Source organism: Balaenoptera ricei, chromosome 7 (assembly GCF_028023285.1).
Source record: "Balaenoptera ricei isolate mBalRic1 chromosome 7, mBalRic1.hap2, whole genome shotgun sequence".
Taxonomy (NCBI): Eukaryota; Metazoa; Chordata; class Mammalia; order Artiodactyla; family Balaenopteridae; genus Balaenoptera; species Balaenoptera ricei.
The window spans coordinates 49,689,545-49,716,412 of NC_082645.1; the positions used below are offsets into that span (position 1 = coordinate 49,689,545).

The 26,868-nt window shown below is 40.1% G+C and overlaps 1 protein-coding gene across 5 annotated transcripts in view; it reads right to left on the minus strand.

Moving 5' to 3' along the window:
- ITGB6 (integrin subunit beta 6) overlaps nucleotides 1-26,868 on the minus strand; it is a 125,381-nt gene that overhangs the window by 55,590 nt on the left and 42,923 nt on the right. For 3 of the 5 annotated variants that reach the window (XM_059927963.1, XM_059927964.1, XM_059927962.1), the window contains exons 1-7: nucleotides 16,407-16,499; nucleotides 16,223-16,298; nucleotides 15,396-15,475; nucleotides 12,591-12,795; nucleotides 11,726-11,972; nucleotides 2,982-3,147; nucleotides 1,562-1,723 (exon numbers count right to left, since the gene is read on the minus strand). In XM_059927963.1, coding sequence (XP_059783946.1) covers nucleotides 1,562-1,723; nucleotides 2,982-3,147; nucleotides 11,726-11,972; nucleotides 12,591-12,795; nucleotides 15,396-15,475; nucleotides 16,223-16,298; nucleotides 16,407-16,451 — 981 coding nt within the window. In that variant the 5' untranslated portion in view covers nucleotides 16,452-16,499. Of the gene's footprint in view, nucleotides 1-1,561; nucleotides 1,724-2,981; nucleotides 3,148-11,725; nucleotides 11,973-12,590; nucleotides 12,796-15,395; nucleotides 15,476-16,222; nucleotides 16,299-16,406; nucleotides 16,500-16,822; nucleotides 16,875-26,868 lie in introns of those variants that run through there. The other 2 variants (XM_059927965.1, XM_059927966.1) reach the window with 2 other exon arrangements.

The window sequence follows — 26,868 nt, forward strand, 5'->3', positions numbered from 1 at the left end:
GAATCACTTGAACATGTATTAGAGGAGAAGGTCATATTAGGCAACAGGCAGTATTTGCTTCTGTGATCCTGCTTTTTTCTGAGATGTCTATTATGGGGCATTTGAATAGTTGCAAGAAAAAAGTAACAAAAAAGGGATCCACTTCTCACAGTTTATTACCCCTCATTGGCTAAAAGACAAAATGTGGCTACCGTCACCAATCCTGTAATACGGAAGGACAACCGATACCATTAAAAATATATAAATTCGGTGAACACTATTGATCAAAAGTTAGGTAGAAACAGCCACGTTGCAGTTTAGAAATTGAGGTCAAGAAACGAGAGCAGATAATTGATGAACCATTAGATTTTTTTAAACTAATTGCCAGCACTGTAGTAAGCATTTCTGTACATTATCTCACTAAATCCTTTTTTTAGAGGATAGTTTTTCCAGTCTGATATTAGAATCCTGGGTTCTCTTCCCTCTTTCTTTCTCTCCCCTACACACACTTCTACAGCATTGTCATTTTAAAAAGTCACTTAAATTCTCTGTACCATTTTTCCCCCAAGTGTTAAATGGGGATAATATGACCTTTCCAGGTTGCTGCTTCATAATTCAATTCTATTTTAGTGTGCTCCAGGCACTGTGCTGTCAGCAAATAGAGATAATAAACCAGTTCTGGTACTGAGGATGTATGTTAAAGACAGACAGAAACCAACAAGCACATTTCCATATGGCGATGGCCAAGAAGCCATCTATGTATAAGAGCCAGGGGAGACGTGATCGCTTTGGGGCCCAGCGGAGGTCAAACAGGGCCCTCCCCGTCCCTGGAACAGTCATGATTGAGCTGGGTTTTAAAAGATCAGTAAGAGTTTCTCAGCAGCCTTGGAGGAAAGGGCATTCCAGACAGAGGGAATGACACGTGCACCAGCGTGGCAGCCTGACGGTCTGTTCAAGGGAAACAATTAGACACATAGGGTTCTGCTGAGGACCAAATGAGATCATGTACATCAAAAGAGCTCTGAAATTTTTACCCTGTTTTACAAAAGTCAAGTTTTTGTTTTTTTTCTTTGAATGTCAAGAGCATTTTTTAAATGACAAAAATAAGCCAAATTTAATAAGCACCAGCCAAGCAGCACCTGACTAGTGGTTTCCCAGGGGAGTCCCAGGGTCCATGAAAACATGGAATTATTGAGGCAGCATGACTCTGGGACCATCATTTAAAACAACTCCTAGGTGACTACTGCTCTGGTCTGAGCCTTCCTTTCCAGGGCTATGGTTCAAACAAAATGAGCTGACTGTATTACATTTTGCTGGCCTCGGGCTCTTTGAAAAATTGGGGAGGTTCTGGGATCATTCGTACTATAGCAAATCTGAACTTATCACACATCCCCAACGCCCATCTGTGCTCTTGAGGGAACCTCTAAGGGCGATGAGGATTGAGAAAGGCCAATGTGTTAATCTCAAATCAGAAAATGTGCACTGCTTCTACCAAGGGTGGGTTACTCTGCTATGTGTTACAGCAATTGCTCCATTCGCCTACTTGTAGCCCTGAAAACAGTGTAGAGTGTAGGTTACACACCAAGACTGTTGACATGGAGTATTCATTCTTGCTGTCCAAGTGACAGAGCCCATCGTTAGGAATGACGATGCCTGCCAGTTTGCTGTCCATTCCAAAATGAGAATCGGCATCACTCACAAAGACCAGGAGATGGAGGGAGTCGTTACGCCAGCCAATTTTTTCCTACAGTGAGAAAGAAGCATTTGGCTTGTATGGGAGAGAGGCAGACGTTTATTGAGAGTGGATCAGTTATGCTTGGACACATTCAGATTATTAAAATATATATTGCTGCTCAATCTATTTTAGACTTTTTCATCTATTGTGAGTTGGTAATATTAACATATTAAAAACATGAAATTCTGTGACCTTTGTTTTATCCTGGATTACATTTTCAGATGATTTATGCTTCAGAAAAAAATGGTTCCACTACAATCAGTAACCAGTTGATCTTGACATTTACACAGTTAATTATTTTTACTGTCCAGTTTTCAATTTACCAGAAAAATGACAGAAGGGAGTGAGGGAGGTCATAGATTATCCCAAATCCAAGCTGAAGCAGAGCTAGTAAGAATGCAATACAGAATGGACCCGAGTAAGCCTGTTTTATTAAAATTTCACCCAACCTGTAGGCACCTATTTCTCTTTCTACTGATATCATCCAAAAATTATAAACGTAATACAAGGATAAAAACTGCTTATCAAAGTATGACTGCAGAGTACTGCTAATTAAGATGGTCTGTTTTCTGTTTCTTTGCAGAGCTCTCCCCTTTAATTAAGATTAGTCAAGGAACTAGTTGGACAGAAGCTCATCGTAGCTGCCCCATGGTACCTTATCTTTTTCCTTCCTTCCTTAATTCTTTGGCCCTCCCACGTTCTAGGACCTTCGGCCCTATCTGTTTCCTGATATTTTCCATGAAGACTGTCATTTGAAGACAGGGGAATCGTTCCCATGGATATGGGTCTGATTGTCAAGGAGGAGAGGTATTCTTGCATTGTTGTAGAGACACTGTGGCTTCTGATGCTTATTTTGTTGTTCGAAACAATAGCTATCTGATCATATGTAGACGTTTATTCTGAATCAGAACAGTTTTACTTTTTTTCGTTAATTGCTGTCTTAGTTTTTTTTTTTTTTTCACCATGGTTAATTCAAAAACTAATGACTATGATCTGGATCTTTGAAAATTAATCATACATGACTATTCTTTTAACCAATTTTTCCCAACAGTACTACAATGTTATTAGACTATTTGAATATTAGGCATAAAAAATTGTCTCCATTTCAACATGATGGAATTTAAAAATGTACAAAAATTTTAAGTATCTGTTGTAGAAATACAGTGATTAAAGGAAAGATAAAGTTAGCTAAGCTTTTCAAAGGAGATTTGTTCACAAGAGATGAAATTTGTGTTAACAGAATGAAACACTGCTCCCCTCAGCATACCTTACATACAGCAGCTTGCATAATTGCATCAAATCCACCTTCTGGGGTGTCAATATTAGCAGAAATTTTCTGATTCTTCACAATTTCATTGAATCTTTCTGCATCATTTGTCAACGGCAAAATGTGCTTGAATCCAAATGTAGGTAAACAAATGTATGGAATACTACTGCAAAAGGAAGATGTAAAATATTCTTGATGAAATATGATACAACACACAAGGAATGGGTTTAATAGCCTAACAGCATTTCCTTCAATGAAGATGCATTTCTCTAAAGTGCCCGACTCCGTAACTTGGCTGTGAGTCTCACTGTTAAGGTTGTTTTCATCATCTCCCACCCAGCCCTTCCAAATTGGCCACATTAGCTAACACTTAGAGCTTCCTGTGTGTCTTGCATTTGTTCAAACACAGAAAACAGATAATCAGGTGATCAGACTCCCCGTGTGTGTTTGTGTGTGTTTGTGTGTGTGTGTGTGTGTGTGTAATCACTACCTTCTATTGCCTCTCAACCAAAATCCACCATTAAGTTTACATGATGACAACAATTCCTTTGTATTTTGATAGCTTAAACTGTCATCAAGGATGAGTCACCCTGTAGCAAGACTGAGAGAGGAACCTGTCTTCTTCGTCCTCTGTTCAGTCCTGCCTGCCCAGAGCCTGAAAATCAGAGCAAGGCTCTTGATTCTAAAGCCCAACTTTATTGTGATAGAACAGACTATTGTGGACAAGCCTGGGGTAAAACCACCACTAAAAACTGTTTACCTGTGAGGAAAATGCCATGTTAGGATGAGATCTGCCCTAAAGACATCACATTAGAACAGAAATTGCTAATCCTGAATCAGCCACATTTTATTCTGAAAGTCAGCTAGTAGCTGTGCGTGAGACTTTGGGCAAGTTACTCAACCCTTCTGAGCTTTAGGTTTTCCTTTGTAAACTAGAGATAATAACATAGAGCAGAGATCCTCAAAGTGTGGTCCCTGGACCAGCCACATGAGCATCACATGGGAACTTGTTATAAATGCAAAATCTGGGGTATGACTCCGGACCTGCTGAATCAGAAATGTTAGGTGTGGGCACAGAGACCTGTGTTGAGCCAAGTCTTCCTGATGCGTTCCAAAGTTTGAGAAACATGGGTGTAGAAGCACAGAGACAAAAAGGAGTAGCCCCCAGTGAGGCTGTGGTGTGCTTCTGAGGAGAGCTGGTTGACTTAGGTGAGCACCTTTGCAAGTTCAACAGCCTGTCTTGTCAGCATACAAGGAGCTGATGCATCTTTGAGGAGCAGGCTCTTTTCCACCATATTCATCTGCCTGAGGTATACAGTCAATTCTCATTATTTACAGATTCCATATCTTTGAAAATCCATATTGCTAAAATGCATTTGTAACCCCCAAATCAATCCTTTCAGTAATTTCTCTATCATTCGTGTACATGCACAGCGTGACAAAAAAGTTGAGTTGGGCTTTCCTGGTGGCACAGTGGTTAAGAATCCACCTGCCAATGCAGGGCACACGGGTTCGAGCCCTGGTCCGGGAAGATCCCACATGTTGCGGAGCAACCAAGCCCGTGCGCCACAACTACAGAGCCTGCGCTCTAGAGCCCATGGGGCACAGCTATTGAGGCCCATGCACCTGGAGCCCGTGCTCCGCAACAAGAGAAGCCACCACAATGAGAAGCCCACGCACCGCAAGGAAGAGTAGCGCCTGCTCGCCGCAACTAGAGAAAGCCCGCGCGCAGCAACGAAGACCCAATACAGCCAAAATAAAAAAGTTGAGTCACCTGATATGATATGTATGTTTCCAGCTGAGGTCAAATAAGACTGCCTTCTTGTTCCAGCTCTCATACTGTAAACAAATGTCCTTTTTGTGGTCTATCTGGTGCCATGGGGTGTTTTTTTTTTTGCACTTTTGTGCTTTTTGGGTGATTTTGCTTTTTGGGTGATTTTTACACCCAAGTGTAGTGCTGAAGTACTGTCTGGTATTCCTAAGTGCAGGAAGACTGTGATGTGTCTTATGGGGAAAATACACGTGTTAGCTAAACTTTATTCTGGCATGAGTTATAGTGCTGTTGGCTGTGATTTCAACATTAATAAATCAACAATATATATTAAATAAGATGTCTTTAAACAGAAACACACAGAAAACAAAGTTATGTATTGCTCAGTTGGTGAAATGTGACCAGAGACTCGCAGGAACATAACCCTGTGTCTCCCCTAGGAGAAATGCTCAGCATTCTCTAATGCAGTTGTTGAGGAGAATTTACAGAGCAAGACTTCCGTAAATGATGAGAATCAACCATATATATATAAGTCAGAATGACTATGGATTTGTTTACACTGAGAAATGCAGCTCTGCCAGAACCAGAGTGCTGGTGTCTGCAAGGATAATCATTTACTTCCTGTCAGTAGACTTTCACAAAAAGTAGGTCATAATCTGATGGGTCCTCAGACTTCAGAACAAGGGGGTGTTAAAGGTGCCCAGCACTGAATGGTACAGTCTGAGATGTCCCATTTTCTTAATGGGGTATTTTTTATTTTCTAATGATTTTAAGAACTCTATCTCTAAATAGTATTAAACTTTTGTCTTTGTAGTTTGTTTTTAAATTTTGTTTACAGTGTTTTTGGATATATACCTTAAAACTTCTTATGTAGTCGATTTTTTCCCACCTTCAAATATGAATGTATTTTGAAATGTGAAATGAGGAATTAAAAAAAAAAGTTAACCTATTAAATGATAATAATGTAGCATTTGTCCTAATTGCTCCTGTAGTATTTAAAGCAGCTACAGGGTAGAAGAAAATGCATTAGATTTAGAATAAAAAGACTAGCTAGTTATCTATCTTTGGGCAAGTTACTTACCCCAGACCTCAGTGTCCTCATCTATAAAATGAGGGTGATAATAATAGTTACTTCACAAGGTTGTTGTAAAAATTACATAAAAAGTATTTTATAAAAAGTATGTAACTGTGTGAAGTATACCATTGTCCCTGGAGCCCAACTAGTCTGGGAAATTTTTTGTTTAATCTTTTATATGGCAGTGTTGGTTCACACTGTACCAAAATGGCATTTGAGCATCTTCCGGAGCCAGAGAACTAGTATTCCTATCTTTCAGTAAGAAATTTGCACCTTTGTTGGTTAGAATTATTTGCTATGTAGTTCTTACTAGAACTCAAATCTTTTGGAAAGGGGAATACATTTATTTAATTCAATAAACATATTCATGTGCTGGGAGATGAATGTAGCTAAAGCAAAGCAGAATGTCAGAGCTGGGTCACACCAGAAAATTTTGAGTGGAGGCTGCCTATTTTGGTCAGAGTTCTTCCTCCAACAAATGCTTATATTTGGTTGTTATTTTCTAAGATAGAAATTGAAGAAACTACTCATTGCTGAATAACTTGATTTTGAGTCCCTAGACAACAATAGCTTTGCATTTAAAATGCATTCAAATTTAAAATTGTAAAACACAATATAAAAAGTGCTACTTATATTTTTATTAAAACTTTAAATAAAATTCATAAAATAAGACTATAATGATATATACTAAAAGGTTAACACCATCTTTTTTGAGTGGGATTAGAAATGATTGCCATTTTCTTCTTTTTGTCTGTATTCTCACTTGGGCTTGTTATTAAAAATTATATTATATACTCATATATGTTTTTCTGTGTGTACATATAGGAAATCTAAGCATTTCATGGTTCAGTTATCTCTTTTACAAAACTACAATGAATTCCTCACTGTTCATGTCTTCAAAAACAAAACAAAACACCAATCAAACATGAAATGATGTTTAAAAAAAAATCCCTCAAAATGTTCGATGGAGAAAATTTTATCTTCGTGCTGTTAAATATTTTTAAATGCATATTACAAGTCATTACAAATAGGAAAATGGAGAAAACATGGTTTTTCTTGATGTTTCTTACACAGCAGCATAAGAGAAACTTTCAAAAGCGTAAACCATTCAGGCCGCTTACGTGGTGAAACGACTTTTTAGTGACCTTCCATCTAACGAAGATAAAGAAAGCAAGCTACTTCAAAAAGCACTAGAGACTAGATTAAAACTAAGGTTTTAAAAGCGTGGTGTGCAGACCCACAGAGGTCCCTGAGACCTTTTCAGAGAGTTTTTCAGGTCAAACGTTTTTCATAATAATAAGAGATGTTATTTGTCTTCTTCACTGTTGACGTTTTCACTGATGATGCAAAGCAATGGTGAATAGAACTGCTGGTGCCTTAGCACAGATCAAGGCAGTGGCACCAAACTGCCTAGTATTCCTTATAATTTTTTTTTAAATGCTAGTTTCACTTGATTGTCCTTGATGAAGCGGTAAAAGATATTAATTTTATTAAGTCTACACCCTTGGATACGTGTTTAAAAAAAAATATTTCTGTGTGACCACACAGGGAATATGCATACAGCATTACTGCTGCACATTGAAATACGTGTTTATAGTGGAAAAACACTTGCGATTGTTTGAACTGAATTGGCCTATTTTATGGAACAATCATTTGACCTGAAAGCCAAACTATCATTCCAACTTAAGTTTTTGGCAGACATGTTCTTAAAAATGAAGAAAGTAAGCCTGCTACTTCCAGGAAAACGACTATCAGTATTTGTTGCCAATGATGAAATCTGAAGTAACTAGAAAATTAGAACTTCAGAAAATTATCATCTGTCACCCATGGCTTAACGGCTTCCCAATACTTCAAGATTTATCTGATGGGATTAATGATGATATTAACAAATATGATTTTTTTAGATATTATATCCTGAAATTTGGAAGATCTCCATAACTCACTGAAACTTCATTTTCCAAATGACCAAAGCGTTATATTACAAATCCACATGCACACACACACACACATACACACACACAGACACACACACACACCAGTAAAAGAGCGATTTAAAGTGCAAAACAGACCAATGGTTTTTAATGTAACAAAATATGAAGTTCATTGATATTTTTTCAGATTCCACATTGAAAATAAATTTACCTCTTGTACAGTTTGAATGTAATATCAAAGAAGAATGTCTACAGTTATTGGAAAAATCTATTAACTGCTTCTCCCTTTTCCAACTATATATCTGTGTGAAGTTTGACTTTCTTCATGGAATTCAACCAAAACAAAATATTACAACAGATTAAACGGAGAAGCAGGTATGATAATCCAGTTGTCTCCTTTTAAATCAGATATTTTAAGAGATTTGTAAAAATGTAAAATAGTGCCACTCATCTTGTTAACTTTTGTTCTGTTTTGGAAAATGTAGTTATTTTTCCTAAAGGTGTGTTATTATAGTAATATGCAGTGTGTTTCTCATTGTAATTATTAAATAAAATGATAAATAATTATTTTTATATTTTCTTAGTTTTACACTCTAAGACACTGAATATTGATAGATATAAAGCTCTTTTGGAGGTCTTAATTTTTAAGAGTGTAAGAGAGTCCTGAGATCTAAAAGTTTGAGGACCATTAGACCAAAATAACTAGAGAAAATAAGTGTTAATGAGAGAAAAAAAATTAAAACTGGTTTTGAATGTCTGTTATGTTCTGAGCCTATTCAGTTCTCATGATTAGCCCAGGAAGTGAATATTATTATCCTCATTTATAAATGAAGAGTTGGGAGCTCCAAGGTTATGATTTAAGCCCAGGTCTGGAAAACGCCATGCTCTTTTCTCTTACCTCTCATTGCCTTTGTACTAAAGAACATTTTATTCCATAATTATAAGGTTTGGATTGATCAAAGGATTGACTTCTGTGTTTGGTGTTTGGGTTCTTGGTGTGTAAATGTGTGGCAAGTGGAATCTGGACAGAGAAACTGGGAGAATTAAGGGCGTGATTAGAAAGGAAAAAATATAATGTTGCAGCAAAAAAGAACGCATTATTTACAACTTTAGCTAATGGTAAATTTTGCCAACAAGAATAAAAGAAAAACCTCTATGAAATAGGAAGACGCTGACCTTTCAAGAGCTCAAATATGTGATCCTCCTTTGGGTTCCCGTTCACCGAAACTTGGGCAGTGCTCTGGCCTCCCTTTACCGCACTCTGTTGGTGCTGATAGTAGCTACCACCTACTGAGAGCTTCATGGTCAAGCCCAATATCAAATGCTTCCTTTCATTATCTCACCCGCTCCTTACAACCCCTCTGTGTGATCGGTATTGTTATTCCAAACTAAAGCTCTGAGAAGTGAAGCGGTTTCCCTAAGGTGACATTATGAGTGAGTAGATGAATGGTTACCTGGTTACATGGGTGTATTCACGGGATCAATGGAACAGAATAGAATGTCCAGAATTAGACACACATACAGTCAATTGCTTTTTAACAAAGGCATCAAGATAATTCAATGGGGAAAGGAAAATCCTGCTTAACAAATAGTGCTGAAACAATTGGATAGCTGCATGTAAACAAAAGATAAACCTAGACTTTTTCCTCATTCCAAATAGAAACACTAATTTGAGATCATAGACCTAAGTGTAAAAGCTTCAACCACAAAGCTTCTAGAAGAAAACATAGGAGGAATCTTTGAGACGTTAGGATAGGCAAAGATGTCTCAGGACAAAAAAATACACTAATCATAAAACTAAAAATTGATTAATCGGACTTCATCGAAATTAAAAACTTGCTTGACCAAAGACATTGATAGAAAAATAAAAATACAATCCACTGCCTGGGAGGAGATATTTGCAAAATATATTTGACAAAGAACTTTTGTCCAAATATACAAAGAACTTATACAATACAATATTAAGAAGAAAATCTAATTTTTAAAAATAGGAAAAAGATTTGAAAAGATACTTCACAAAATAAGATATGAGAATGGGAAAAAAATACATGAAAAGATGTTCAACATCATTTGTCATTAGGGAAATGCAAAGTAAAGCTACAATGAGATACACACCTATTAGAATGGTTAAAACTGAAAAGACTGAAATTACCAAGTATTAACAGGGATTTGAAATAAATGGAACCCTCACACATTGCTGATGGAAATGCAGAATGGTACATCCACTTTGGAAAACAATTTGATAGTTTCTTTAAAAAATTAAAACTATACTTATCGTACAATCCAGCAATTCTAATTCTAGGTATCTATCCAAGAGAAACAAAAACATACATCCACACAAAGACTTACATGCAAATGATCATAGCAGTATTTTTTCATGATCACCAGAAATTGGGAAACAACCCAAATGTCCATCGATAGATGAATAAATAAAGTGTAGTGTAATAAATTCATACAAGGGACTATTACTTAAAACAAAAAGGAACAAACTACTGGTAAACACAAAATCAAGGAAGAATTCCAAAAACATTATGTTGAGCAAAAGAGCCAGACACAAAAGGTATATACCATTTTTTCCATTCGTATGAAATCCAAGAATAGGCAAAACCAATCTAACTGATAGAAATCAGAAAGTAGTTGCCTCTGGTGAAGCAGAACTGACTGTAATGGGGCATAAGGAAACTTTCTGTGGTGATGGAAATGTTCTATGTCATGTTTTAAGTGGTGCTTACATTGGTATATTCAACTGTCAAAACTCATGAAACTGAACATTTCTGCTGTGTGTATTTTAGTACCTGTCAATTATACCTCAAGAAGGGGGGTTGGGAACAGATATTATCTCTGATATTTGCAACCAAACACAATTCCTAAGAGTTGCAATCAGTGATGAATTCTTTTCAAGGTCAAAATATTTTTGGCTGTCAGATTCTAGTTGGGAACCGCATTGAAATGTCTTAAAACGATACTATAAAAACTGTCTTCTATAGAGATTAATTCCTTGGGTGTATACTAGTGTTCAAAGTCAATATATGTTTGGAAAGCCATTTCACATAAACTATATTTATAGGAGTAAAGGGCTTGGCTTTGGACCAGCCCAGATCTTGGTACAGCTCACTAATTAGTCAGGTGGCCTCAGGCAAATTAGTAACCTCTCAGAGCCTCTGTTACTTCCTCTGAGTATAGCAATGATGAAGCCTGCTTTGACCTGAAGCTATTATGAAGGTTGAATGAGGTCATGTATGTAAAATCTTCAGCATAGGGTCTGGCACAGAGCAAATGGAAGCTCTTTTTCAATAGAAGGATATCAAATAATTTTATTTTGACCATGTCATTGACATGTACAGGTAAGTCATCACAAAGCAACTTGCCCTTGACCATCACCTGGATAATACATGGTTTTAGTAGCCGATCAGAGCATATTATAATGGAGTCATTGCCTAATTTCCTAATGAATTTGACAACAGTGAAGGCTACAAAGGGCTTTTCCAAGCAATAAGAGAAATTCACACTTCCCAAAGTATATAAGAGGTAGCTACAAAAGCTGTTATTTTGGCAGCAATCATTGGAGTGGAGACATATACTCTGAGGAAGTGTGGGTTACTGTCAAATAGCCTCAGAGAGTGGTGGTCATTGAGGATAGAAGGCCTCTGAGGGGCTGGGGAAGGGCTCAGGCCAGTGGAACCTGCAGTGAAAGACTTGGTCCGCTTGTCTGCAGAGCACAAAGCCAAATTTGTCACAGACTGACCTCCGCAGTGAGACAGTTGCTGCAGATGCTGTGAGGACCCAAGCTAGAACCAGGTACTAAGTTGACTTCCCCTTGGCTCTGAAAACCCGGGCAACTGAGAGCTGCAGAGATCCAACTGGATGGGAGGGAACTGCCAGCCACTTAGCAAGCTCCTGCAGCTCAGAGCAGGGCCAGCTCTACGGGAAATCAGTGTTCAAAGATGCCAGAAAATCATTTACTTACCTGCAAGGGTTGGCGATTTCTTCTGGTGTTGTTTTCATAAAAGGGGAGATGGGTTTTTCTACAAAAGAGCCGAAGCCCAGTCTAAAGTTGCTAGTTAATTTAGACATCTCCTTGGAAAGCAGGGAGCCTAGCTCTTTGATTGTGTTGAGGTCATCGTCCATGGAGGCTGAGAGGTCCATGAGGTAATACAAGTCCACCGGGTAATCCTCGGTCTGGCGAACTTGAACTTGCAGAGTCTGTTCACTGCCTGCAACACCCCCGCAAGAAAAGCAAATCATAAAAACACATGGAGACTTCTTTGTGACTAGGCGATCACTGGCTATTTCATTTCAGTAAGAACTTACTGAAGATACTTACAATTTCATACACTGTGTGGTAAAGTTTATAAATGAACAAACCCATGAAAATCTTTCAGCAGTGAATTTAGAGTAACTGAAGGAGGTGAAAGTTAGGATATTTTATATCTCCTTGGGAGAACTAGCATCCATTTAGATGGAAGATAAGCTGAATTCTTTTTTTGTGTGTGTGGGGGTTTAGAAAAGGAGAAGAAAATAAAGAAGAGTTTAAAGCTACATTACAACCCTTGAAGAAATGTGAGGTAAGCCTTAGCAACATTTGAGTAATTCAAATGGTTACTATTAGATAAGGCTCTTTTTGGTAACACATTTGGAGTGCAAAGTGACCAATGCGAGTAAAGAAAAGTGTTAGCCTAGCAACTCTCTATTTCCTTAAGAATGGGAAATCTGAGTCATCACAAACAATGATATGTAATACGGTACAAGGTGTATTAATAGAATAGCAGTATTACTACATGTGATGTTAGATTTATTTACATGAGCCAGTGATTGTGTAAATCATAACATACCTGGTCTCAGTTTAAGAGCCAAGTTTTGAGGGGCAATCTGAACGATGCTGGAACTATTTTTCTGTCTGCCTACGCTGAGAGGCTTATTTATAAGTATTTCTACTTGGGAGACAGGGTTTTCGATGAAGGTTAGTTGACATCCTTTAGCTAAAAGATTTGCTGGAGTATCACACCTTTCTCCAACTCCAGATAGATGGGTAAAATTCTAAAAAAGAAAAAAAACAATAAAGAGAAAAAGATGACAATGAAGACAAAAAAAAAGACATTTCTTATGATTACTTTTTGCTTGCTTTCTAGTTAGGCATCTTGTCATAGTATATCATATCCCCACATGCCTGACATTGATTGTAGGTCTACAGTTATAGCAGAATAACCAGAGAATTCTGCTAGTAAAATTCTGAGTAAAATTGGAGTTTCCTTTAATTATATTCAAGTGAATTCACTTAACAGGTTTTTTTTTTTTCTTTTTTCCTTTTCTTTTCTTTTCTTTCTTTCTTTCTTTTTTTTGAAATGCTCACTCCTTTACAAGGTCTGCTGTGCTGTGACCAGATTCTTGAAATAGCTGGGTCATAGACTTGATATCATCATGTGAATTATCTGTTCAGGATAACCTGTAGGTTTGTGGACTCCTAGGACTGTCCAGACTCTCAGTGTGTCTATTACCAAATCCAGTGACAAAGAGCTTTTTCTGTGGCTTCCTAAAGGGCAAAGATTGTGACATCTCCCTATCTACTCTCTGTTCCAGTTTAATTTATGGATATATTTACCCTTCTATTACAGTATTACTTCACTAAAGTTGACCTCTTGGGGACTTTAAACTCAGGGTCTTAAAGTGTTCCAGTTTAAAGTCTTTTAGAAATTTCTCCAACATTTGGATGTGGGGAAGGGAAGTGAAAGAGAAATTGTGTAAAAGACTGCTTTTCTGTGTAGGACTCGGGAGTTTCCCAGCTCCCCTCTGATCCACCTGGGTATCTGGAGGTGGTGAGGTGAAGTGTTTTCAGGCAGAAATGTGGCCATCCAACCCTGGAACACCCAGAACAGAGAGACGCAGTTGAGAGATAAACACCTGTCTCACCTAATAGCCACGGCTGCTCTAGAGCGGGTGAGGCTCTGGGCAAGGTTGAACTTGAGGCCCGTTGATTCTCATACTTGGAGAAAAGCAAACCAAGCTCATATTGTTTTTCCTCATTCAGAATTCTAAGCCACTCTTGCTGTTTCACCAACTAAGAAAGTTACATTTCTTCTGAAATTGATTTTTTGAGAATATAATGTGTTATCTATCAGCAAGGCCTGTGTATATTTGAGGCCTTAGAGAGGGGTAGCAAATTCTGTAACTTCCCATGATGTATCCAAAGCAAACCATGGCTTGACAAGACCTCAGAATCCTTCTTAACACAGTGTCACTGCTAACACCTGTGATCACTCTGTCTGCCAAAAGGTCAGAGGCAGTGTTAACCCTGGAACCTATTTTCTATCTGCTCTAAGCAGAAGCCAGCCTAATTTACTTTTTGCTCCAACCGTCTCTACTGATATCACTACTTCCACTATTAGTTATATCAGTGAGTGACCTCTCAGAATAATCTGGCCTTCAAATTTGATGACAATTTGACTACGGAGTATTGTCCACAAGCAAAGCTATCCATAGTAACTTAAAACCCTCTCTTCAATAAGTGCTAATGAAGCACGTAAGTGAAAATTCTAGAGATGGGCATTTTGTTAGACTGATTTGTTGTTTTATGTCTCTATCACGAAACTAACATTGACTTCTTCAGAGAGTCAATGTCAAAAAATGTGGAGTTTTCCCTCTTTGTATATTCCCAAACCTTCTTTTGATACGTGAGCTCCAAATGGCATAACTGTCTGCCCTTCTGCTTGAGCCCCCTCGGCAGAGGCAATAGAGGGGGAGTGAGCTGTGTCTGTGCTCCGGTCTGCAAGCCCCTCCATGGACACATGTAACCGAAATGTGGGTTTTAACAGTGACAGCCTGGACCTGAGTTAGGCGACCAGGTTTGTTCCCCTTGAACATGCTACTCAATTCTTGCTGAACTTGGCATTCGTACGGTTGGATTTGTGTTTAGATTCTCTTTATGAGATTCAGCAGAGAACTCCTTTCATTCCAGAAAGAGCTAAGGCAGCTCCTTCTTACCAGGAATCATTTACAGATTGCCCAGTCGTGTCGCAGGAGACACTGATTCTGGATGGCTTGTTATGCATTCCCCAATCCCCTTCTGCTACCTTCACATAGTTTTCAGTTTGATCAGATAAGGAAGGTCTGTTTCGGGTTTTGTCATCAGTGTGGTACAGAGTCACCAAGCTCATGTAGTTTTTAAAAGAACTGGATAATGTCTGAACAGTAAAGTTTACCCCCAGCCTAGAACACTTCCCTCAGATCCAAGTAATGATTCAGAAAGGATTCTGGTCCACAGATGGAATACAGCTATGATACTGGAATCAAATGTATGTTTGAAAATCATCAACTTCATGATCTCTGGTTACCCAGAGCCTCAGCATTTTACGTGTAAGCAGTTAGAAATGGCTTTAAAATCAGAGGAGGCATCAGGTTAAATAAAGAATCTTGAGTTACGTATATCTCAGAATAATTTGACATTCACTCCGTCCTCAAATTGCTTTTGAATGTAATCACACGAAGGACACTTGGAATCACAAATGCTTACATTTTCCTTTCCTGATCTGTTTTACTTCTATAACCGCAGAGAAAGCAGGACGCTATCAGAACACTCAAGGATGGAATTACCGTAAATGTAAGTGCACTTTTTACAAACAGGCTGAGGTCATTTGTTTTACCTCCTGAGAACACCAGGCACACTGAGGTCCAACGAGTAAGCAGTCCCCACAGGTCTCTGCATTCCCCACGGCACAGCCACCTGTTTTTAAACCCAGCAAGACACAAGGGATTCAGCACACTCTCCGCCACTCCATTCATGAGATCTACGGCTCTTAAAGTACTTGAACAAAACAATATCAAAGTTCATTTTTTAGTCGTCAAAGATCAGTCCTCAAAATGTGAGCAATCCATAGTAAAGTTCATATTTTACATCTGTCACATTGAAAATAGGCATGTCTTAGTAGCCAAAAATAATCATTCTCTTTTTTCTTAAAATATGAAAATATCTCAATGTTCACAAATACAGGATCATCATATTTATGGTCCTCATTCAGTATCATCCCCCTTTAACTTTTTAAAAATTATTCGCACCCATTAAAGAATGCTTCTCTCTTAAATGTACTGTATTTTTATTTAAAAACTAAGTCCCTTTTCTCTCTCAAGGTTATCACTCTCAAGTGAAAGGCCCTGTTGTACAATAAGGTAGCTAGAAAAGTTACCAAAATGGTTGTCACAAGAGTATTAAGAAGTCCTCTTGTGCAGTAGTGCTGTTTAATTCTCTCATTAAGGTGCCCACGCAACCTTTGTATTTATTTATCTTAAGCCCGGAGCATTCGCTGTGGGAACAGCCTTGCGTATGCCTGTAATTTGTTAAAGTGTTCGTTCAGTGGCAAAAGAGCAATTTAACAGATCAAATAAAAAATGACTTCTGATCTAGTTTCTGAATCACACAACAGGTTTGTCAAGCACACGACGAAAGCAATATATTGGAGAACTAAAGTCTTACCTTGTACGTGATCATTCCTTCCTAGAAATAGAAAGAACAGGCAAAGCAGTTCAATCCCCATCCGTTTCAGTTCTCGCTGTGCAGACAGATTAAAAAATGAATTACCTTCAACATTACAAGACTAAAGCTGAACATCGTTAAAAGTCTTTCTTTCTTGAAGTGTAAAATTGTAAATACTACTTACACTGCTTTGAAAAGAAACTTGAGATGTAAATAAAAAAGTTTTCATTAAGACTGAAATGAAAACAGAAGCTACCTGGACAGGTAAAGAAGAAAAGCTGTGCTTAAGAGCAAATTCAGCATGATTTACTTCCTTGTTCTCCTTATAAGGAAGGCAGGTGTACAATCACCAAGAAGGTGGGGGAAATTCATTCAGTAGAAATTTTTGTGTAAATTCTATTGGTCTCTCTGCATACTAGAGAAAGTTGACACCTTTAGTAAAATATTGATCGATGAAATGTCAAAAGAGCAATTGAAATATGATCTAAAGTTGTTTCTAAAATAATTATAATTTAATGTAAACAATAAAGATGATAAATAAAACACAAATATGTAAGTTATGTATAAGGAGGGTTTAAAAAATGAGCTAAAGGAAAATACCTGAGATTTTTATGTTCCATTGTTAAATCCTTTCAGAGAATTGAGATGAACTCTGAAAAATAAAAATCATTATTTTATAATTTAGAAGGCAGTCTAGGGAAAGCAAAATACTGTGTTCCCTTGTTTTTTAAGTTGGATGAAAGATATTTTTCCATAAGTATAAAATTCCTATTTAAATGCATTATTAGAAAAAATATAATGTTTCAAAATTAGTCTCAAACAGTAACAATGGAAACAGAAACAATGGTGCCCAAGATTCTGAATCCCTCTCCTCCGCATAGCGACCAAGTTCTCTTTCTCATGTACGGTCCCTGCTCCCAGCTCACTACTTGGCACATAGAAGATATTTATTTGTTGAGCAGAAAAGTGACACATTTAAAATATAACAATCTATGGCTAATTTCAGGAGTTTGATTATGAATTTTTCCTAATATATTCCAGACAGTGTTTGGGGTTTGCAGATACTGCAAACAGATATTTACTTTGTTACTCTCCAAACTGCTTGACCTTAGACAGGCTTCTTTGTGGCTTGCTTATGTCCTGGGATATTATCTTTTAAAAGTATATTTCTAGGCAAGCATGTGAAACTTGTGAAGAGATAAAACTAATTATAGTCTGCTCAGGTTCTTCTCAGAAAGCTATGTTCAATTTCAATCAGTTGATTTACCTTGAAGAAGAAAGATTAAGGCACAGATATCTGTGTCCCTCATATTACCTCTGGTTAATACTGGTATCCTGTATTAGCCGTCATTCATTTATTCATTCATTCATCCATTATTCAATAAATATGTATTGAGCATCTACTTTGTGCTAAGTATTGTTCTAGAAGCAGAGGACATGTCAGTGAACAAAGCCAAGCTCTTGGCCTGTGAAGCATATATTCTAGGCTGGGGAACAGACAGATTCTTAAAATCAGGCTGTCCTAAGGGCTATGAAAAATGATAAATCTGGGCTCAAGAGGAAAGAGGGGTAGGAAGGGTGTGTTATTTCACTAGCTTACGTACAGACTTCCACCCCACCCCTAAAATCCTAGCTGTGCTGCTTTATTTACTATCTGTCCTCCATCACAGCCCCTGTGACGCTCACTCCCTCCCCTACCTCCAAGGCTGAGCACACACCATCTGTGCTGTCTGGAGGCGTGTGTTTCCTCCTCATTCTTCTCACTTGGATGACTCAGCTCGCTGTCCAAGTCTCAGCACAGACATCAATGCCCCTAGGGAAACCTTTTTGGTCTCGCCAGGCCTCCCTTCCTGTGGACTTTCCCCAGGATGGCCCTTTCCAATCTGCTTGTAATTGCCAAAATCCTTGCCTCTCTCCCCCAGTAGACTGTGAAGTTCTTTAAGGCATTGATTTAGTCAACAAGTATTTATTGAATTCTTTACTATGTCTCAGGCAGGGACTGTGTCTCAGTTATCTTTATATTCCCAGCAAGTAGCATTAATGTCAGACTTTGCAAGTAGTCAATTAATATTCATCAGGTAAATGGATAAATTTTATGTCTTGGCTGTCTAGTATTTTACCTGTGCCAAAGCAGCTACTCCACCAATACTGAGTAAACAGATGTGTAAATGAATAAATGGTTTTAGAAGACACGCAGTGCAGTCAGGAGAGAGGGAAGACGGCCCCTGCTTGGGTTGTGAAGAAGCTGAGTCAAGACTTAAAATGCAGGGTGGAGGACAGGGGCAGAATTTAAGAGAACATATAAAGTAGAAGAACGCTACAAGAAAACCTCCATCCACTCTGTTTTTATCTTGGCACCACTGTGGAGAATCTGTACCACGCTATTCGGCACAGGGGAAGTATTCTTGCTTCCTGAAGACGTGGTGCCTGGTGCCCTCTCCTGGAAAGTACCCGTCCACGCCCCTGGGGGTGCAGGGAGCCCTACTTGTTCCATAAACTGGCCAACGCTGCATAAACCCCCCCCGAATGAAAACTCTGTCCCCTTAACCAAGCCAACCAGATTAATTACCTCTGTTTCTGTATACATATGGAATTTAAACTGGAAAATACAGACTAAAACTGGGGTTCAATAATGGGAGCTGAAGCTGGCAGAGAGAGGACCTCAGGTGGAAGGAAAAATGATGCCTCTGGAGTGAGTCCAAATTAGGAAGAGTCGGCAGCTACGAGGAGACAGAAGCCCAAGGCAGAGGAAAGCTATAATGAGTAGACAAGGGGGTGGGTTGAGAGTATCACTAGTCAAAGCAGCCGAGAAGGGCCCCTGAGCCACATGAATGGAAAACACTAGAGTTAGACCCACAGACTTACTTTGTCAAGGGGAAGGAACATGGCCCAGGCCGACAGCTGCCATGATCCCAAATGCCCTTCCAGATTGGATCTTTCTGAGGCCCGGCCCTTCCTGGGTTTCCCCAGGATCTTGTCTCTTGGAACAATGTGTATTCTTAGAAAAAATTCCCATTGCTTATGGGTGGTTAAGGGTGTCTCTGTATTTCTTAAAATCGAGAGATCCTAAGTCACACCATTTAGATGTTCAGACAGGTTGCTTGGGCCCATAGGATAGAATCCTACCATCCCAAATGCTCAGAGCCCCACCCGGGGACTCTGACGCCATCTGGGGGCCTGAGGCTCTGCAAGACGTCTGAGCTGAGGTGTGGGTGGAATAGCAGAGCACCACACAGCCCAGGGAAGCAACATCGCCTGCACTCCACTCTTCAGCTGGCTTTTGCTTCTGAGATTGTCTTCAGTGGAACCCTGACCTCAGGAAGCCATGTGAACCCATCTGACTCACTGTATTTGCTTGGGTCTCTCCCGGACCCAGCCCATCATTCACATCAGAGAATAACTATCTAGGTTCAGCTGGGCCAGCCAGGGCAACTGAAAACACTCCCGGGAGAGTAAACACTGAGTAAACCTGGCTGGGAGCCAGTTTGAACCATAGGGAACTTAGTAATGACTGCCAGCTCTTGGGATGGCCTTGCTATGTTACCGACTTTCTTTCAAGTACCAGTGACAAGTCTCGCTCCAGTTGTCTTTCTATGAAGCATTTCATGGTGAGTAGCTGAAAGGAAACATAGAAATGAATGCTATCCCTTTGTGTCTGGCACTGCTGTAACTGTGTGTGTGATACACTGCATGGCGGACCGTTCACAGGATGCTATGACTGACCTCAGATGTGTGTCACTTGGGGACACAGAATCTGGAAGTGGACACCTTCATTTCACATTTCAAGATCTTCAGAAAAATTCTTTTAAAGAAGGATGTGTAACAGTTTCCTATCACCTTAGTGTGTAATGCCCACAACATGCTAAGTGCTAGAGAAATTTTTTGTGGCCTGGGACTTACATTCTAGTCTGGAGTTTACTTTTCTTAATTCGATAAAATATACATAACATAAAATTTATCATTATACCTGTTTTCAAGTGTATAGTTCATTGGCATCAAGTACGTTTACATTGTTGTGCAACCTTCAGTGTCCACCTCCAAAAATTTTTCATCATTCCAAACCAAAGCTCTGTATCCATTAAGCAATAACTTCCCATTTCCCCCACCCCCTATCCCCCCGGAAACTACCATTCATTCTACTTTCTGTCTCTATGAATTTGAGTGTTCTAGGTACCTCATATAAGTGGAATCATACAATGAAGCCTTTTTTGTCTGTCTTATTTCCCTTAGCATAATGTTTTCAAGGTTTATCTACATTGTAGCATGTAGCGGAATTCCATTCATTTTTAAGGCTGAACAATGTTCCATTGTGTGGATATACCACATTTTATTTATCATTCATCTGTCGCTGGACATTTGGGGTGTTTTCACCTTTTGACTATTGTGAATAATGCTGCTATGAATATTGGTACCAGTATCTGAGTCTAGTCCTACTGTATGCCCTTGGGGATAGCACGTATCTCTTGGCACTTTAGTTTCTAGTCTGTGAAATAGTGATAATATCCACTTTTCAGGACTATGGTGAAGATTTAATTATACCATTCTGGGATGAATCCAGATTGGGTAGGGCCTGAAGATTGTATAATTTGGGGGACCCTGTTTAAGAAAAGTAATGCAAATGGGAAATAAATTGGATATAAAAGTGTATATTTATTTAAAGTGAGAAAGAGAGGGGGGAAAAAAAACCCCCAAAACCATGACAACAAATTACTGAAGCCTTAGAGATTCCGGGCCCTTTCTTCTTGATATCACATTAGACAATTAACCAGAAATGCTTACCCAGAAATGCTTCCTGGTGGTAATCTGGCTTCCCATCCCCACCTGGAGCCACCTGCAGCTCCCAGGCACCTGGGCAAGCTAGGGGCTGGGACTGAGGCTCCTTCTGTTTATGGTAAATCCCCATCTGAATTCACTCAGGATTTGTGTTTATTGTAGATAGCTTTATTGGGCACTTCCTTTGTGTCAGGCATTGTTCAATATTTTACTAGTATTGACCTATTTCATTCTCACAGTACCCCTCAGAAGTAGGAACAGTTTGACCTCCATTTACCAGATGAGGAAACTGAGGCAGGAGAAGCTTTGGAACTTGCCCACTGTTGCAATGCTGCTCAGGCAGCAGAGCCCTGGAGACGGATTTCTCCCCCAGTCCAAGCTCCGCATCACCGTGCAAACTGCCTCCTGGTAGATAAGAGATGTTCGGAGAATCCTAAGGCAGCTGTCAGCAAGAAATGAAACTCCCCAAGGAACCTTTAGATAAGTCTGTCTCTCCACCTCTAGACCCCTCGTTCCAGCTCTAGCTCTGTATCCAGCTGTCTCCTTTTTGGTTTGTTTGTTGTTCATCCTGTGGATTATTCACCACCAAAAATGAGACAGAAATGTGGTCCTGGATTGCACAACATTTTTCTTATTCCTCCTTTGATTTACATCCCATAAAATCACTTAAAAGCAAAGGAAACAAAACCTGTTGCCCTTCAGGGGAAGGTGACAGCGCTGGGCCTGGCACGGTGTCCAGGAGAGGGCGGTGGCCGGCATTTCCTGTGGGCTGGCGATGACTCAGGATTGATTAACTCCTGGGCCTCCGGTGGCAGGCACCCTGCACCTCACTCTGGAGCGCAGGAGTCAGTCACCTACTAGGAAAAGGAGGACGGTTCTCCCTCGGCAAGTCTGATGCCAATCTTGTACGTCAGACCTGCTTGGGAAAAGCACTCAAGGAAATTGTTAGGGAACTTATTTTGAAATCCTAAAAGAACTGAGCTCCTTCTGTCTTTGAGCTATGGAATAAATCCACAGATGAGATTGTCCATAAAATATCAGAGAATATGAGTTTAATCTGCTTCGACTCTCAGAACGACTCTCTCTTCGTTGCCCCTGTTTCCCCATCTATGAAGCAAATGGTATGTCATGGCAGCAAGTCCATGTGAACAGACGGAAACGTTGATTGCAGAGTAATTCACTCGTTCACAGCTTGCAAAACTGCTGAGCACTCTTTTCTCTTTTCTTTTCAAAAGATAACTCTAGCAGTCTAACCCAACGTTAGGATTCCTTCGTTTTAAGCAAATTTTTTCTTTTTTTTCTGATGAGCACCATCTCTTACGTCTGGGGTTGCCATGGGGTGGACATTATTAGCAAAAATAAGCTCTGATTCATTCATTCATTCATTCACTCACTCACTCATTTAGGAAGTATCTACTGAGATCCTACTATGTGCCAGGCACTGTTCTGGAAACGCAGTGTTGATTAAAACTAACAAGGTGTCTGCCTCGTGGAGCTTGTGTTCTTGTAGGAGAGACAGACAATAAACTCCCAAACAAATAAAGTTGTCAGATGGTGATCCATGCTGAACAAAACAAAGAATGGTAAGAGGTCAGAGAGTGAGCAGGGTGTGGTGGCCAGGGAAGCCTCTGATAAGGTGACATTAGTACAAGGCCCCCCCTGGCAGGAGTGTCTGAGGACAAGCAAGGCAAGGTGGCTGGTGAGACTGGAGTGGAGTGAGGGGTGACCACGAGGAGGTAACAGGGGACCAGCCAGAGAGGCACAGGGACGGTGAAGAGCTGTCAGGAGAGCCCCGTGGGCCACGGTCAGGACTCTGGATTTGTATTCTGAGTGCGAAGGGAAATTTTTATGGGGTTTCAGGATTTACAAATGGATTGCTTGTAGGGAAGGAGAGAAATCGGGGGCTCAAGGATGACTCCAAGAGTTATGGAGGCTCCCACGTGGTAACCCCACCATCACCAACAGGTTTCTCCAGATGTGTCAGAGAGACGTGGTCTAGTGCGTGCCCATCAGAAGAGTCACAGTGAGCTCTAGTCGATTCTCACAACCCATGAAGTCATAATCGTGCAAAAGGTGTTCTGTGGCAGAACAGCAAAGGCCAGAACTATGCAGGAAGTGCTCTAGGGTGAGACCTTCTGCACCCTTGTGTTGTCAGCATTCCTTCGGTCCCATGAAAGTGTGATTGGCTGGCATCTTCTATTCTGGAATTCACCATGACTTGGTTTGCGGGAGCAAAAGAAAACCTGCCATACCCTCCGTGGTCTGCAACCCTCTCTGGCTGCACAGGTAGACTATCGGGGTCAGCTTCAGTGGCAAAAGAGTCCGTCCTGACAGTTTCAAAACAACATATTCGTCATTAGGCCACTGTAGGAAGGCAGGTGAGATGGACATATTTTACATTAAAAAAAAAAAATCTTGCAAAGTAGGATTTCAGACTTCTTTTCACCTTAAAGATGCAGTTTATGAAGCCGCAACACTAAGGAAGCTTGTTATTCTTTAAAAAGCTGGGGGAGGGCTTCCCTGGTGGCGCAGTGGTTGAGAATCTGCCTGCCAATGCTGGGGACACGGGTTCGAGCCCTGGTCTGGGAAGATCCCACATGCCGCAGAGCAACTGGGTCCGTGAGCCACAACTGCTGAGCCTGTGCGTCTGGAGCCTGTGCTCCGCAACAAGAGAGGTCGCGACAGTGAGAGGCCCGCGCACCGCGATGAAGAGTGGTCCCCACTTGCCGCAACTAGAGAAAGCCCTTGCACAGAAACGAAGACTCAACACAGTCATAAAAATAAATAAATAAATAAATAAAAGAACGTGAATTTCTTAAAAAAAAAAAAAAAAAAAAAAAAAGCTGGGGGAAATGGTGACCAATGATTACATTTGAGGAATATCCTTGAGGAGGTCCATGGATGATTTATTTCAGCTGCCATTGTAGGGACCTCTCTGATTGCGGCTGATGCCCACTCCCTAAATCCTATCAGCACGTTTACACAAAATCGGATAGGGAAAAGGACTGAGTGTGACGCAAACACCCTCATCGTTAAAAAGACTAAACAGTAAATTATTCTAAAAAGCTATTCAAAATTAACCGGATTAGAAGAGGTGAAAGAAGAAAAACATTTAAAAGCAAACTCTGCTGGCATCTAATTCAAAGGTAAGTTGGATTTTTATGCAACAGAAGCAATGAATCTATATACTGCTGGGTGTAATTACTTTCAGACAGAAAGTGGTTCCAATGAGCTGTCAGATGTGAGAGGCTAGTTTGAGGGATTATGACAGCCGCCCGCCTGTCCTGTGACCTGTCGTCTCAGCACCACTCTGGGTGAAGCTGTGTTTGCAGATGGCCCTTCCAGATGTCATGTAGCTGACGGGAAAGTGACAGGGTTTCAACCCATGCCTGGTGCAGCGAACGGCTCAACCGTAGTTTCAACATTTATTAAGAATTTTCTTGGGACTTCCCTGGTGGTCCAGTGGTAAACAATCCGCCTTGCAATGCAGGGGATGTGAGTTCAATCCCTGGTCGGGGAACTAAGATCCCACATGGCGCGGGGCAACTAAGCTCACGCGCCACAACTACTGAGCTCGTGCCCCTCAACTAGAGAGCCCACGCGCCCTAGAGCCCGTGCGCCACAACTAGAGAGAGAAAACCCACACACCACAACTAGAGAGAAGCCCGCACGCCACAACAAAGAGCTTGCGCCACAAAGAAAATATCTTGCATGCCGCAGCTGACCCAACGCTGCCAAAAAACAAAAACAAAAAAGAATTTTCTTCATATCGAGTTCAAAGTTTTAAAGTTCTGACCCAAACACATAGAGTGAAAAATTTTTGACAGGAGAAAACTGCTGTTAGTCGCATATATTTTGGGAGGTTTGGGGGGCAAATATTCCTTACACATGGATGAAGTTATGATATCTTGGACACCAATAGAGTCGTGTCCAATAGCATGGAAAATGCAGCTGTGAACCCTGGTCTCAGTCCAGACCTTGGTGGATTACTGGCCATTTGCTGCATGGTATAATCTATTGAAATGGTGTGGAGCCTAAACTTCAGGCAATCAAGGGTGAGGAAGACAGGATTTAAATGTTAACCAACAGAATGACTTATTTTTATGTATGTCCCTAGAGGAAGAGCACTGAATAAAGTATGGACTTCAGATAATAATCATGTATCAATATTATTTCCCAAACTGTACTCCTTGCCCTAAAAATGAAAAGTTCCGATAGTTTAGTTAATACAGACCATTAAATCTCCCCTATTAGAAACTGGTGTTTCACACTCATCTATTAAACACCCTAAGAAGCCCACAGTGAAGAAAATGGCTTACCTTTGTTTAACAATTAAACAAAAAGTATTTGCTTAGAGAAAGTCTTTTTTTCCTCCATGTACTTATTAGCATTTCTACCTGATATAGTTTCAGGGGTGCTTGAAGAGAGTACAGATATACTGAAAGTTTTATGAAAGTTTACCTATCCTGCTGTCAAGGAGACCCAGAATCAAATTAAAAAATTGTAGCCAGATTTCTTAAGAAAATCCTCATGTGAATTCATTTGTTTCCTGCTGCATCGTGAATGCATTATCCAATTCAAAGACCTTTCAAGATGGATTTTCTTGGAGAAAATTCTTTTTTCTGAGGGAAGTCCAGAGGGCAGGTCCATTTAGATGACAGTTCAGATGAAGTACTTGGAGTAGTGATGACTCATCTCTAAACTCATACCCAGGCCTTGACCTTGATTACTTAAAAGCCCAAACATTACAGTCTTAAGCTAGGCTAGTTTCCCTTGTGAAATGGATTCCAAGCACCGCTGTATGTTGCTGTCCTATGATACACTCTCACCTGGGCAGAGGGCACCCCACTGCTGCATGAGTCGACCCTTTGCCTATTCCTTTTTGAGCAGTTGAGCTCATATTCAAGCTCTCATCTGTCTGTCTATCAACCAACCCATCTTGCTTGCAGAAGGTCTAGAAGAGTAGTTCCCTAAAGACAACAGCATTCTCTCCTTTGGGTAGGAAGCTTCTCTTCAGGTGAGAAAGCATGTGACAGTTTGTTACAAATCTGTTTCCTTTCCTGCCTTCTCAGGCTCTTAGGACACACGGCTTCAGGCAACGTGGGAACAGTCTGCTTGAGTCTGGATCTCTGCTCTTGACGTCATCATTCTCCTGAAAAACCTCTTTTCTTACAATGGTGAGTTTCATGTCCTTCTTTAACAATAAAAGTGCTATTCTTTCATTGAGATGGAAATCTAAGCGAATATGTAAGAAACATAATTTGTCTACCTTGTGGGATGTCAAAATAGCAGAGTCATTGTAACTCATTCTGCTTGATTTGCCAAAAAAGAAGGTAAAATACAATGTAGGTGTTTAAAAAAAATTGAATCTACTAGCAGATTTTGGGCAACCTTACTCTAAAAATATAGCATCAAAATATAGCATCTAGGGCTTCCCTGGTGGCGCAGTGGTTAAGAATCAGCCTGCAAATGCAGGGGACACAGGTCCGATCCCTGGTCTGGGAAGATCCCACATGCCGCGGAGCAACTGAGCCCGTGCGCCACAACTACTGAGCCTGCGCTCTAGAGCCTGTGAGCCACAACTACTGAGCCCGCGTGCCACAACTACTGAAGCCCGCACGCCTAGAGCCTGTGCTCTGCAACAAGAGAAGCCACTGCAATAAGTCCACGCACCATATGGAAGAGTAGCCTCCGCTCTCTGAGACTATAGAAAACCTGTGAGCAGCAATGAAGACCCAACGCAGGAAAGATAAATAAAATAAAATTTAAAAAAAGTTTGTTTAGTAAAGGTTCTTGATTTATAAAAAAATATATATAGCATCTAAAAAATATAGCGTCATCTTACTTAAAAAAAAAATTATTTAGCCTATTTC